The sequence below is a fragment of the Hyposmocoma kahamanoa genome, unplaced genomic scaffold (genome assembly GCF_003589595.1).
Source record: "Hyposmocoma kahamanoa isolate Upper Pololo Valley unplaced genomic scaffold, ASM358959v1 146, whole genome shotgun sequence".
NCBI lineage: Eukaryota > Metazoa > Arthropoda > Insecta > Lepidoptera > Cosmopterigidae > Hyposmocoma > Hyposmocoma kahamanoa.
Window position 1 is genome coordinate 558,816 of NW_020653521.1, and position 15,988 is coordinate 574,803.

Genomic DNA, 15,988 nt, shown 5'->3' on the forward strand with positions numbered 1-15,988 from the left:
TCCTATGTACACTCCAAAACAAATTTGTTGATTTATTTTTTGTTCTATCTCATATCCTAATTTTATTTTAGTCTATGTTAAGTTGTAACATGATGTACTATATCTCACTTTCAAATATACTGCCTGTTTATATATAAATGGATAATTAAGAATTATGTATAAATAAAAATAATAACATCATTCGCAAAAAGTTTGTTTTTTTTTAATTTTCAAATTGTGTTGATTCCATAATTTTGAGTTACAACAATAATTGATTTCATGTGCGTAACTTGCCACCATTAAGGACACCATTCACTGGTAAACATGTCGGCTGACAGTTAAAACTGATATCAACGCTGTTTTTAACATTTATGCCATGTTTACTGACTGACTGGGGCATTTTAGCAATAAAAAAAACGTAGTGTAGCCGTAGGTAAAGGTATTATTCCTTTTTAAGTTATATTTATAAGTATCATTCAAGTACCTGTGACATATCACAATGTTCAAGCGTCATTTGAGAGTAGTCAAAATTTCATCTCAAGATCAGAGAGTCTGCGGTTCTAAATTAACAACCTTATGAACAATTATTGTTAAAGCCGTTTTACGAATTTTGAATTAGGTCATTTTCATGGTATAGGTGCGACATGATAGTTTTCACCTCACTAGCTCGGAAAGGTTTCCTTTCTCATTAGAAATCTGCGCGCAGAAGCGTTTTTACTAATTGTGTTTGTCAAATTATTTTAATTAAAAATTTCCTCGCTATAGTGAGGTGAAAGGTGTGTTTCACTCGGCAGCAAAGTTGTTTTGCGATACTCGCTACGCTCGATTCTATTTTTGAACCGCTAGCACTCGCGTCAAATAACAAATTTGCAGCCTATTACAAATGACCCTATAACAAATAGCTATTATTTCCTCTAGTGAATAAGCGAGGTGTAAACAAGCCATTAAGGCTGATCTCGATACCTTAACTATTTATTAACACGGCTAACAAATTGTTTATTTATTAAAATTCTACTATACTTACCTTTACCTTCTGGATGGACACGTACAATATTTAAAGCTCCATCACACCTCTATGTCATGCTTCGTTGAAAAAAATTAATCGGCTATTTTGAATTTCCTACAGTATTACTATCATAATTTAACTATTATATCGCACATGACAACTAACCTAGTATTATCTCAAAATGGCTGTCACATTGAAATTAAATCGTGTATGAATGACACATTAATATCGTGAAATTTTGGAGAGAAATTACTAAATATAATGAAATTTTGAAATAATAATATGTTAGTTGTCAAGTGCGATATGGCTTTTGAGATCTTATATAGGGTACAAGGAAAACGGCATTATCTCAGCTACAGTACCGGCTATGGTGGCGGTTTTGACAGATTACAATAGTGAGGTCAAATCTCAATTCATTATCGAAAAAAATATAATCAAATGCGAGTCGCATCTATAACTTTTAAAATTTATAACTAGTATTGCAAGGGGTAGCTGATTAAAAAGTTTTAATAAAGCGAAAATAAAAATGTTTACTTAATATATCGTCAATTCGATACTGGTTTGTTTTGCATTGAGCTTGAGTTTGAGATAGAAGTTGCGCTGGTCAGCGATCCCATAAGTGACACCCGTAATAGATTTCATTTTTAAAAACTTCGGATTTCGAAAAATAAAATGCCGAGTTATGTCGTAAAATTATACATTCCATAAATTTGACTGCACGTCACTGTTGACAACAATTAGCTCCTTCAACGTAGTTATGAATTAATACGAAACTTGATGAGCGGACAAACATCAAAACGGCCATCATAGCGTGCCGGTACTTTAGTTAACGTGTTCACAAGGAAATGTTTTACTAAAAAAATTGTTTACACCTGTATACAGGTTCCCCCATTGCTATGCTACACGAAAGAAAAGTTCTTTAAATATTGTATAGTAGGTACGTCTTTTTTGGAGACGGAGTAAAATGACAGTTCATTTGTCAATAGTGTTGCCCGCTTGTCATTTTACTCCGTCTTAAAAATGACAAAGTATACATACGCTATATTGCTTCACAGATACATTTCTAAAAGTACATTGGTTGTCTCATCTAGTCATCTGATGTTACTTATAATTGAGCCTTTCGAATTATAAAAAATAGGCATAGTAATTTCCAGGGTAATACCAGGTTAGTTTCCTCTATCTAATTTTGGTGGCAATTTTTATTATTTAAATATTAGAGTATGTAATCGTGAAATATTAAATCTTTTTTTTTTATACACAAATAAGTGCGCATTTGACCTCCATCTCACCTGATGGAAAGTGTCGATGAAGTTGACTATGTAGCATGCACACCTAAATAATGCCTATTCACTCTCGCCTTGAAAGTGTCCAAGTTATAGCATTCGGGGAACAGTACGCAGGCAGGGAATTCCACTCCCTAGCCGCTCGCCATATAAATGTGCGAATCCTGGGAATATCCACAACTTAGGGGCGGAACACCAACTCACGTCTAGTCTCCCCTGATGGAAAGAGGAAAGCGGAATCAAATCATGCAATTTTACGATGATGTTCAAGGTTCTGCACTTCCCCTCTACTAAATCCGAGTCACCTATAAGCCTCTTGGCATGCTAGTAGATTGAATCTATGGTGACCAGTTGGTATTTAGCACGACCGGACTTGTGCTTGTTACAACTGAAGCAACTATCCTGGTGGGAAACCGTTAGTCGCTTAGCGCGACGGGAAGTAAGCTTGCCTACTGCTCCGATACCTATTTGGAAAATAAGGAGGGTGCTGTACTTGCAACCGGGGCGGCTCACCTAAAGCATTAGCCTTCTGAGTACCGGATGAAGTCCGTGCGAACGGGCTAATCTGCGATTAGAACCTGACTTAGATAGTAATGGTAGGGAGGGTCACTATAATCAAAACGAATGTAGAAAGATATGGGGCTGTCCCGATGTGACGTAACGCCTCACCTTGGAAAGTATGCCAAGTTTCCTGGCTGCATTTCAAGATACTGGATGATTTCAAGTTACTACACTCGAATATTAAATAATGCTTCATGATGATATTTTAGAATATTTAAATAATAAAAATTGCCACCAAAATTAGTTTCAGAATACTAACATTAAAATTACCAATGGTGGTTTTACTAAGGCCACATCGACCGTTAGTGAATGAATTAATGCCATCTCTGTCATTCCACTGACACTCTATTAATATTCAAATGTAATTGCAACTAGACTTTAGCAGAATAATAAATATTATCATAATTGCAATATCATCTTAGTGGAGTCTCAAAGGATGACAGAGGTTTCAAGAAAAATCAGAATTGGGGTTCTGTTGCACTAAGAGTGAACTGGAGACTGTGGATACAGAAAAGCATTGAAGAAGCCTTAAACCGTAGATACCTTTCAAATAAAGAAGTATAATTTTATAACAACTAACATTCTATTTTAGTTTTTCCGGGTAGCAATTCTTTGATTATTGTAAAACAGTCGTCCCAGGGCACGACTTTGGCGTTCACTTGAGGAGTTGAGGATGACTGGGTCTTCTTGATCAGATTGTCCAGGGGAAAGCCGCGGCGCGGGAACACGGTACCCTGTATTAAAAAAAATAACGTTCATAACAATAATTACTTTTTTTATGATACGAAGTGGCGGGACGAACAAGTCGTTTGCCCACGCCTATCCATAACAGTTGCAGAGCTTTAAATCGCAAAGATCTTAAGGGCACTGTTACTCAATCCGTCACCCTGAGACATAAGTTGACAAGTCCCGTGTGCCTGTTTCTTTACCAGCACCCTTACCCTTCAAAACCGGAACATAGAATGTTTAATTTGCTGCTTGGCGACAGAAATAGGTAAGGTGGCAGTACTTCCCTGGACGAACTCTTTCGTAAGGAGGTCTATTGCTACTGCTACTAAAATAATATACTGTGTAACAATACCAGGTGGAAATTTGTAATGCCAACTGGAGGGAAAGTACTCTAAATACTGGAGATAGAAATTTTTACTTAAAGGAAACATTCCTTTATTTTTTAAAAGAAATAAAACTGCATTCAAAGATTTTCGAAAATTTCTAGCAATACGCGGGAATCGAACCCGCTTTAATCTGAAAAAAATGCACGCTGCACTTTTATTGCATCGATCGATAGGGTTAATTATAAGAACAAAATCTCTGTCACAAAATTGGTTAATTAAATGAAAAAAGAAAAACCACGAAATGTTAACGTATTTTAATAAAACGAAAAAAAATGGTAATCTAACTAATTAGTTGCTCGAAATGAGCTCCATTTACTTGGATACAGAAATTTAATCTTTTAACGAATTCATTTTGAGTAACTTTTATAACTGCAGATTTCATGGTTTGTAAGAGAGATTTTATCTTCATAATTGACCCTATCGATTGATTTAATAAAAGTACAGGGTGCATTTTTTTAAAGATTTTAGCGGGTTCGATTCCCGCGTGTGGCTAGTAATTTTCGAAAATCTTTGAAAGCAGTATTATTTCTATTTAAAAATAAAGCAATGTTTCCTTTAAGTAAAAATTTCTATCTCCAGTATTTAACGTACTTTCCTTCCAAGTGGCATTACAAATTTCCACCCTGTATACTACTACTAAAATATTAAATTAATATTTGTAAGAAAATAACTATTTTCATCAAACCATCTGTCAAACTATTGAACAAACGCTACAATAAAGTTCTGAATGGCACTGCAACTGTTATGGACAGGCGTGTCGCTTACCATCAGGCGTACGACTTATACATCCCATCACTTAGTAGATTAAAAAAATACACCGTACATGCTCCGGGCAGGAGAAAGATCACAATGAATAAGCTCAGTACAGAGTTCTAAAAAAACCGACTTCACAAATCATTGATCCCCTAGCTTGCCACCCTTAGAGGTGGAATATTTTTTTCAAATTTAAATTGGACCACAACTGAGGTACCCTCTTTCCAACAAAAAAAGATACATCAAAATTGGTTCACAAATGACGGAGTTATGGCGTAAAATAAATACAAAAAAAAATACAGTCGAATCAAAAAGAACCTCCTCCTTTTTTGAAGTCGATTAAAAAAAGTAAGTACGAGTAATAGTTTCTTAATACTCACATGTTGTGGCAAGTTAGTCGCTGGACAATAATCATTTCGGCCGTCACCCGCGTAGACAACACGCGCGTACGGCGGTCGTTGCGAGCAGAACTGCGCCAGCGCAATGCTCTTGCAGAGGTTGCTCGGGCACCGCGAACAGGCCGTCTGGCGCATGCATGGTTCGATGAAGAGGCGCCCGCGCTCGAAGAACGCGCGGTTTGTCACAACTTGGGTTACTGCTTCCTGAAAGATAATGAATAAAGGATTTTTTACTACATTAAGTGACTGGACGAGCAAGTCGTGCGCCTGGTCGTGATACACGCCTGTACACAACAGTTGCATTAAATTGCAAAGATCTGAGTCTCATATCTCACCCGGAGACATAAGTTGATTAATCACATGTCGACACTTTCGAAGAACAGAGTCGGATGTAATTATACAGTGTCATTATACTCGTTATTCAAAAGATCTATCTAAAGGTGTTTCAGATTTTTTTAGGTATTTATTATTTTTTTTTATTTATTATTATTTATTATTGTTTCGTTTTGGAAATATAAAATCGAACACAGTCGATCTTGACTGTGGATATCCACAGTCAAGAACAAGAAACGAAATGTACAATGTCCTGAGAATAAGCGGTATCTTGCACATATGTCTTTGTTCTACGGATGAGTCGATGTGCATGTAATTTCACCAGTACCTTTCAAAACCGGAACGCAGTAATGCTGAAATCACTGCTTGGTGGTAGAAATAGGTAAGGTGGCAGTACTGCTATAGCAATAATACATAGGGCGCACTATAAGTTTCCGGAACTGGCCACTTACATAAACAATATTTAAAAAGTAATTACAACATTTGACAATGGAACTCTTTGGCTGTAAAATACAGTTTGTTTCATCTGACTGTCACTTGTTATTACATTGTAGCGTCATTTTAGAAAATGGTTGTTTACATCACCATGGATTTAACTCGTGAAAATATTCGCAGTATGATTTTCTACGACTTTAAGTGTAATTTAACAGCTCAGCGGAGCTTCGCTCGGCTTCAAACTGCTTTTGGCGATGAAGCACCATGCAAGACGACTATTTATAGCTGGTTTGCAGAATTCAAACGCGGTCGTGTGAATCTCAGTGACGAATTTCGTGATGGTCGCCCGTCCACTGCTGTGAACAACAAAAACATGGATGCTTTGCGCGGTATGATCAAAACAGACAGGCATGTGACATACCATGAGATTCGGGCATCTTTAGACATAGGCATGAGTCAAATACGATCAATACTACACAAACATTTGGGTGTGAAAAAGCTGCGCTCTCGGTGGATCCTACACAATGTGACTGAGGCTCAAAAAATTTGGTGTGGGACATAGTAACAGGTGACGAAATATAGATTTATAGTTACGATCCCAAAACAAAGCAGCAATCGAGCGTCTATCGATGTCGATGGTCTTTCGAGATAAGCCGAAACCCACCAAAGTGGCGCGCGTCCTAAGTGCTTGTAAGCGGATGATTGCTTATTTTTTTAATAAAACTGGACACGTGGCTACTGTTGCTTTGGAGAATTGTTGTACCGTGAATAGTGATTTGGTACACGACCGTTTGTTTGCCGGAAGTTATAGGCAAACTCCGTAAAAATCACCGCAAACGCCGCACCATCTTGCACCACGATAATGCCAGTTCTCACACGGCCAGACAGACAAATGAATTTTTGAAGGTGAACAACTTTGACCTTATGAGCCATCCCGCGTACAGTTCCGACCTGGCACCTTGTGACTTTTATTTATTTCCAGATTAAGAACCAGTCACGCGGTCAACGATTTTCATCACCTGAAGAGGCTGTCGAAGATAATGAAAAATATGTTTCAGAGATTGTCACGGATGAGTGGCATGAATGTTTTCAAAATTGGTTCATTCGTACGAAAAAGTGCATTAACACTAACGGAGAACATTTTGAGAAACAATAAATTCATTGTTATAATTATTAATACTAAGATCGAACACTCAGAAAAAATTCCTTCGATCCGGCCGGATTCGAACCGACGTCTTCTAGCATACCGTGCCAGACGCTATACCAACTAAGCCACGGAACGAATCAGCGGAACTCACGAATTTTCCTACGTGCATGTTGTTGTGTCTTTGTATATGGTTTTTTAACGACTTTTTAGTCGTATCGCGATCTGTGAGAAATCTGTGAAAGTTTTATCATACATTTAGATACCTTTGCAACTACCAGTCCTGGTGAGAGATGTCATTATTCACTCCTCCTTTCTCTATGACTATGTCACTCCCAAGTGACAGTGTCCAGCGACAATTTTTGGACATAGCCACCGACTTAAAGGGCAACTCACGTGGCCCGCGCGTCTCCTTGCCTCAGGCCCTCAACTAGACCGCTACTAAGACGCGCCGGGAAGAACGCCCCGGTCACACGCTACCGGGGCAGACAAACGTGTTCGTCCCTGCAGCTAACCACCGACCACAAACCCCGGCGAGTTCATACCTAGGTCCGGGTCCGCCAGAGACGCCCGTGAAGACGTATAACTGGCGGAGGGCTTGGCCTGAACGCCCACCGTTCCCTAGTCTTGCCGCCGAGCCCGTAGTCTCTCCGGAAAACCTTATCTCTCGGGTCAGTAGATAGGGACAAAACAGTCTAATTAAGAACCTCCTCCTTTTTTAAAATCGTTTAAAAAATAAGTATCCTGTACAAAATGTTTACATTTAAAAAAATCACGGCCGATTTAGTATGTTTATGCCTATAAAATTCGAGGATTTCCTTGGACTTCAATGGGATCCCCTCATCAGATTCTGACTTGGTAACAATGGGACCACCTCGACAGTGCACCCTTTCAAACAAAAATAGAATTTTCAAAATCGGTCTACAATTGAAGAGAAATAGAAGAACATACATAAAATATATACATATACAGCCGAAAGTATAACCTCCTCCCTTTTTTTCGAAGTCGGTTAAAATTTTAAGATTACTTGTTAGATAAAGATGTATGGAAAGACAACATGAGTCTAGATTTCACACAAATATAATTCAAAGTGTATTCCATAGCATTTAAGTTTATTTGAAAAGAGCAATCCCTAGAGTTTCCTGACCGTTCTTCTCAGGGAGGTCAGCGTTGTGAACGAGCAGTAGCTTAAAAAATAACGTTTTCAAGTGTATTGTATTATATTGTAAATGAATAATTATTTGACTTTGGGTGTTGTTATTGATTTTTTAATTTGTTGTGTCGTTTTTTAGTAACTTTTACAATATAATTATTGAATTATTTTTGTTATGTTTATTAACTTTAACCCTAGTCTCTAAATCGATTCTCTCTTATAAATGATCTCGATGCTCGCTATGTGAAGTGAAACATTTATTTTTTGTAAAATATTATGTAATTAGTTTAATAGGCAGTTAGTACACCCAAACAGCCAAGCCTAGTCGAGAAATCTAAATAAACAAAGAATGACTAACTGACATTTCTGAAAACATGATTCACCTTGATATTATAACAAATTACTAACCTACCTATAATTAAATTCGAGCTAATTATGACAACTTCGCATATTTGTTATAATTATAACGTTTGCCTGTCTTTATGTTTCAATCGAATTGGTGTAGTATGATGTCACGGAAGACCTTAAAGGTGTCACTATACCTGTCTACACAGAATCGCATAAAGCTATTCAGAAAAAGTTTCATGTCCATGTAACAAGAGCGAAAAATTCAAATCACCTTGATTTCATAGGTAAGCAAATTACACTTCAAATCGTTATATAAGTTGTAGCAACAGTAGAGCTTGTGAAAGAGTTCGTCCAGGGAAGTACTGCCACCTTACCTATTTCTGCCGCCAAGCAGTAATGTCAGCATTACTGTGTTCCGGTTTTGAAGGGTAAGGGTGCTGGTGAAATTACAGGCAAATGGGACTTGTCAACTTTTGTCTCAGGATATATATATACTTAGAATAATAACGCATAGAAACCTAGTCCGCACACGCTAAGCGAGGCAAATTGAAGCGCTCCCAAAGGGCCTACACGAGCAGGCGGGCCGTCAGTGCTCAAGGTCAACTTGCACCGCGAAGAGCTCAAGAATTTTAGCTAAAAATGACGAAATGTGCGGTAAATGAGTGTAAAAATACGTCAGACAAACATAAAATATTTATAAACATCACATTCCACAAGGAAGTAACGCATTTCAACTTGTATTTTTATATAAATATTCACTAAAACCGAAAATTAATCTACTACTAAAACTAGCCTCCATGAATTTGATTTTTGCCTCACTTGTGACAGTTCGTTCGATATGAAACTATCATTCTATGCGTTATATATATATATATATAATGTATTTTATATTATATATAATAAACTCTACTGCTCATATGTAAGACAGAGTCCCATGAGAAGAACGAGCACGAAACTCTCTAGGGGTCGCTCTTTTGAATTAGACATGTGTCGATTGTGATCGATCGAATCAAAATTATTCAACCAGCACCTGTGACCCTACAACCCGGGTTACTAGCTTCTAAATAACCCGATGATTTTAGAGTTTCACGGGTCATGCAATATTCGACTTTATCGCTATAATTTTAGAGATTATTCACCAACTCACAATATTATTGTTGTCTCGTTCACTCTCACGTGAAGTTCCCACACACGACACGGTCCGCCTTCTCACTCTTCGTTTGGGTCGAACATTTGTTCGATAAAGCATTCTTTCGATCGAACCAAAAAGTCAAGCAATCGATCAACGGATCAATGAGTGTATCAATCGTTCATCCTTAATTGCTCCGTGGCGTAGTGTTCATTACATGGTAATTTTGTAAGTTTAATCAAAAGTGTTGCACTAGCTAATATTAAAATATTAGATACATCACGCCTGTCTCCCACCGGGGTAGGCAGAGACTATGGACCTGCACTTACTACGCTCCTGACAAACCTCTTTCGCCTCCTCTACTCCCATCAATCGCTTCATACATTCCCGTTTATTCTTGGTACTTGTAACCCGGCCTTTTTTAAGGACATCCTCAATCTGATTGAGATATGTTCGCCGAGGTCTACCTCTCCCCACGCTTCCATCCACATTTGCTCTATAAATTTGTGCCGTCAATAGAACAACATTCATTCTTTTTACATGATCAAACCATCGAAGCAGCCCTCTCTCTATCCTTGTCACTAAATCATTTTTCATACCACCACGCTCTCTTACCTGACTGTTTGACATTCTACCTTTAAGACTAACACCGAACACAAAAATATTAATGAATAATAAATTAGTAATTTTGAATGCTTATAAGTTTTTTGTTATTTTGTTGTTGATTTGATTTGATTTATTTTATTATCTTGTAAACTTTACATTATTATATACAATATATTGTATTACAAGAATCGTTACAAATAGTAATAAATGTTACATTTCAAAAAATTACAAATATCCAGTACAAGTTTTGTACTACGTAGGTAATTTTAACATAGTCAATGTAGTTATGTGAAATAATGTAGGAACATATTAAATAGTATAATAATAATTATAAATTTATAGATTATTAGGTATAAATATATTATACAAGACCATGTCCCTATATTCTTCAGTGGAATAATACGCATTATCCAACAAAAAGTCTTTCAGTCGACTATCAAATGTTTCATCATTAGGCTCATTTTTTAAGTCAACGGGTAGGTGCTCATAATAAGCCGGGCCGATTACGCGCGAATTTTTCTCAGTGTTTGTTTTCTAACACCGTTACTTTTTCTAGAAAGAAATAGTGTTGACAGTGTGAGCCTCGTGGAAAAGATCCTTAGGTTCAGGGCACCGAACGATTACTGCAACAGGCGACGTAGTGTGCCCTTCTTGGCAATTGAGCCCTCACGAAATGCAGCGACAATCGCCCGTTCCCCGTGCTCGCAGCGTCGCCACAGTGTGATGTGCTTATGACAAGAGAGGCTGTTGACCGAATGGAAGAGAGTGTTAGAAAGAAGTCAGAATGGATATTAGTTAGTAGCTAATTTTATAATTTAGATTAGTAAGTATCTTTTATTTCTATTTAAATCCTGTTGTTTGACGAATTTTATTTAATTTAGTAGCACTAGAGCTCCTTGTGAAAGAGCTCGTCCAGGATAGTACTGCCAACTTACTTATTTCTGCCACCAAGCAGTAATGTCAGCATTACTGTGTTCCGGTTTTGAAGGGTACGGGGCTGGTGAAATTGCAGGCAAATGGAACTTGTCAACTTACGTCTCAGGGTGACGGGCGCAGTGGCAGTGCACCTCAGATCTTTGCAATTTAAAGCTCTGAGTGGCACTGTAACTGTCATGGACAGACGTGTAGCTTTTCATCAGGTGCACGACTTGTTTGTCCCGTCACTTGATGTTATTAAAAAAAAAAGAATTGCTGTAACGCCATGGTGCAAATTGTTATGTTTACACATTTTCTGAACAAATAAATAAATGTTACAATATGTATTTCAAACATCTTAGATTGAGAATACCTGCAAAAGCTAAACGGATCACTACCACGGATTCTTGTCATCCACAAGCTGTATAAATAACCTTTAGTATAAAGTTTTTGTTACGCTATAGTTTTAAACCTCGTAAATGGCAAAATTTGAATATCAACCGATTATAGAAACCTATAAACTGCTCCTAAATAAAGTAACTTTGTGAAGACGACAATCAAGAATAGCCAGTTTATTTTTATTCCTCGTATTAATGTAACGTCTGTCACTATTTTTAATAAAAAAAAAAATACTATTCATCTTAACATAAATAACATTTTCGTAAACGTACTGTGACGCTAGTGTAAGAATGTAAATCTCTTTTTGCCCTAACCGCACGTTTCTGCCGGACAAAGATTCTATTAATATCGGCGGCGCCAAGCAGAAGCGAAACTCGCAACTGATTTTTCGTCCTTCTTCTTGCATAGACATTTGTCTATCATTTTTCTGACCAGCTCAGGTCCATTCCGCGTTAATAAGTATGGTGACTGGTTAATGGCTCTGTGGTAAACACTTTCGGTCTACATCAGAGGTTCCCAAAGTTTTGTCTGGTATTCCCCTTGCCTTTCTAATATTGACTTTTTTTTGTTGTTTATTTTATATTGTGTATTTGAAGCTGACATAGTGCTAGAAACTTTAGAAATAAATAAGTATAACTTTTTTGTAAAAAAAAGAAAGTAACGAAAATAACGAAACGGAACGCAAGGGCTTGGGCACAGTTGGGGAAATTAATCTAACTTAATTTAATAAAAAATAAACGCTTATATTCTTTCCCTTTTACTTCACGACGACGTGGCGAAGAAATAATCATTGAGTAAGACATAAAAACATATTATAATATTTAGTGAATCTTTATTCGCAATATAAGCCGATTTAACGTAATTTTTTTTTTCTAAGCATAATAAAAAAGTTGTCAAGGTTTTTATTTTCAGCCGATAATTTTGTTGTCTCAGACTTCGTTAGTTTTTGTCAAAATCAGAATACATTTTTTTTAGCTTTTTGTTTTCCAGCATTAGTTGAATATATGCAGGATTTCCATTTAAATTTATTATCTCTTGTAGGCTTACATTATTTTTACTTCTTTTTTCGTACGTCCACTTCTGTCTTTGTATCTCTAGGTCTTTCTTTCCTCTGATTCCAAAGTAAGTAACTTTTAAGCATTTGTGTTATAGAAATCGAAAACAATGACTGTACGATAAACATCCAGTCCCGAGACAATATAGAAAAGTTAGTTTTTTCTGCATTAACTCGGCCGGGGATCGTACCCGGGGGCTCAGACACAGGAAACCATGAAAAACGATGTACAAGCCACTCGACTACGGAGGTCGTGGATTATATAGCATTTGAACAGTAACAAATAAGTACATAATTTTGTATGGTTAGAGAGAGCTCAATGTGATCACAGCCTTTTCCGTATCGTTACGCAACGAAACGTTACTAAACCGACAATAAAAAGCCAAGAAAATATAACTTAGCTCTTTGAATAAACGCTCGCAAATGTGATGAAATGAAACCTTACGACGTATTTTTAACTGTGCTCTATTAAAAAAAAATTTAAATAATATGATAAGTTTCTTACCGTAATCATTGAAATTTCGTGACTAAACCGAAAATTAAATGTACCTCAAATTGAGGTGCGATCAAATTCACAGCTGACATTTTAAAATAGGCGTATGTCTATGATACATTCGTTGATAGAACAATTATGCCTACATTAAAATTAATTTTTTTTTTTTTAATGAATCTGTAATCTGTAATGTAACCTTCGATTTGCGTAACGAAACAAAATGTTACGAAACGGGAAAAAACTGTTACAGTAATTTAAAATGATTTTTTTAAACATTATTGTTTCAAAATGTAATTATTTATTAAAATTCTAATAACTCTATTAATATTACAGTCATAACATGTCAACTCCATGAATTTCTCTGCTAACCGGCGCGGCTGTAATGATCCGTTGAGTTCGACACCCGAGGGATGTGACATTTACAATATGTTCATAGAAAGTAAAATTGTTAAATAATAATAACGCTCACACTCAACATAAAAAATTAAAATTTTAAAAAGTTAAAATTTTAATTGTTCAAAAAACTATTATAATTTATTAAAATTCTAGAGTAAATTAATGTTTTTAGATATAAAAATACCAGCATAATTTTAACGGTATAAAATAATATTATTGTATTTAATTATATTTTTACCCACGAAAAAGGTTTGTGACAAAAATTACCTACAAATGTACATTTTAGATGAATATGACCCACCTCCTCCTTTTTTTGAAGTCGGTTAAAAAATAATAGATGTTACAGTTTATACATTTATTTCACCGAATATCATAATAGTTGTGAAATGTTTAATTACGTAATAGCTAAGTCAAATGTCTAGAATAAGAAAGTATTATGTATTTTATTTACACACATATCATAAACTCTCTATAACGTGTTCAAAAACCGCAAATTACGACCAGCATAAAGGTAAACTGTTTTGTTAGAACAAATTTCTTATCTGTGAAAATGTTATTATTGCTTCGTATGTTATTATTACATTCAAATATCGAACATCTCTGAAAAACAAAAATAATTTGATTGGACCTCAATTCTAATATCAGTCGAGATGAAGTTTTATTCCAAATGAAATATCAATAGCCATTGACTTACAATTATATGGACGTCGGGTCCTCACTAAAAAGTGTCCGAACTTGTAAGGCGTTAAAATGGTATACAGAGCGTCAAACTCCGCTTTAGTCTTCATTTGTTCGACTGACAGCGCGATACTGCGATAACATTACAATTTAAATTCAACGTTTTAGCTTTTTCGTATTCCTTTACATGTCACTACGTTTAAATAGGTTGACTTGGCACATTTTTTTCGTGGTTTTTGTATTAGACCCGTCGTCCATTTATTTGTATGTCAATGTCAATAGCAAACAATTTTGGCAATTTCACACGTTACTTGATATCGAACGATATGATAGTTGGGGCCGATGCCAGTTTGTCTATGAATTAAAAATAAAAACTACGGTTGTGTAATATCCGTGAGAAAAGTATTTATTTGCCGCCATTCCCACGCGGTTCCTGAACACATCACAGAGAGCTTATAATATGTGTGTAGACAAAGCAGTGTATGTAACTTTACATAATTAGGCATTAAAACACTCGTGAGATGTTTTTATGAAATAAACATAAACCCTCACCCATATTTTAATACCTTTCATTACGTAACAGTCACAAACTACTAGTAATGGATACTATAATCCTTGTAAAGTGGATTATTCCATTAATGGAAAGCCACAATGGGTTCTACTCCTGTGGACCCTCATTAACGTCTCATGCACCCTCAATTTTTTTGGCATGGACCCCTTATAGGTTGGAATGGTCCTCAGGGGGATCGATATAAACCACTTTGGAAATGATCGATCTTAGACGGTCTACGTGCATTGTATAGTGTTTTATACTTTTAATCATGCAAGTAACACGTTTGCGTCATCCTTTGTTTTCCTCGTATATGAGTAACTGAGGGAAGCCACGGAAAGTAATTAGGCTCCGACCTTCGTTGTACTGTTTTAAATTATACACGTCCTACAACCGGGCATGGGTCTTGATACGATGGTTTGTAAACGACATCTGTTATTGAAATGAACAGCAAGATAACGCGTTTCTTTCCAGGAAATGTATTACCTCTTGATCAGTGAACCTTATAATACCGTATACCTTCCACTGCTGGGTACGGGTGCTTTCTAACAAGAAATAAAAGGCGTAGCTCGCCTCGAACTTGACGTATTTCAAGATTATTGCTTTCAAAGCGAATAATATATTTTTTTCATTTATTTTCCAAAACAAAATAATTTACAGAGGTTCTTAAATCTAACCTCCTACCTGCCGCTAAATGGATGTAATTCCACAAGCTTTATAAGTCGGTTTTTTTATAAAAAAAAGTTATTTGAAGTCGATTAAAAATAAGGTTATTCTTACCAATAAATTATGAGTCTTCAGCCAATGGTTAACGAAAATGGAATTCGCGTCAGTTAACAGCAGGACATCCCATCCTTCAGCTGCAAGACCTGCGATGAGCTGCTCTACACCTGGAGTCGGTCGCATGGATGCTATAGCCGAAAGGATGTCGTCCGGGCTGAGACCTGCGGAGTACGCGTGCTCGAACACCTGCAGGCAAGAAGGTTTACTTACATTTGTATTGAATTGGAATTCAATTATTTTTTTCGTTCCGTGGCTTAGAGTTTGGCACGGTTTGCTAGAAGACGTCGGTTCGAATCTGGCCGGATCGAAGGAAGACTTTTTTCTGAGTGTTCGATCTTTGTATTAATAATTATAACAAACTAGCGGAGTAATTTCACAAAAAATAATTGAATATCAATTCAATACAAATTTAAATATAGTTAATAGCGACATCTCTAGCCAGGGCTGGTAGCTGTAAAGTTACCTAACTGTTCTTTA

At 36.4% G+C, this 15,988-nt stretch overlaps 1 protein-coding gene across 1 annotated transcript; it reads right to left on the reverse strand.

Annotated features, from left to right (window-relative positions):
- Nucleotides 1-2,340: 2,340 nt before the first annotated feature.
- Nucleotides 2,341-15,697, reverse strand: LOC113240516 (probable phosphatase phospho1). The gene is made up of 3 exons (XM_026477847.1): nt 15,509-15,697; nt 5,078-5,299; nt 2,341-3,563 (listed from the first exon to the last, which is right to left on the reverse strand). The coding sequence occupies exons 1-3, from the start codon at nt 15,632-15,634 to the stop codon at nt 3,405-3,407; spliced, it is 507 nt and encodes a 168-aa protein (XP_026333632.1). The 5' UTR covers nt 15,635-15,697; the 3' UTR covers nt 2,341-3,404.
- Between the last annotated feature and the right edge of the window lie 291 nt (nt 15,698-15,988).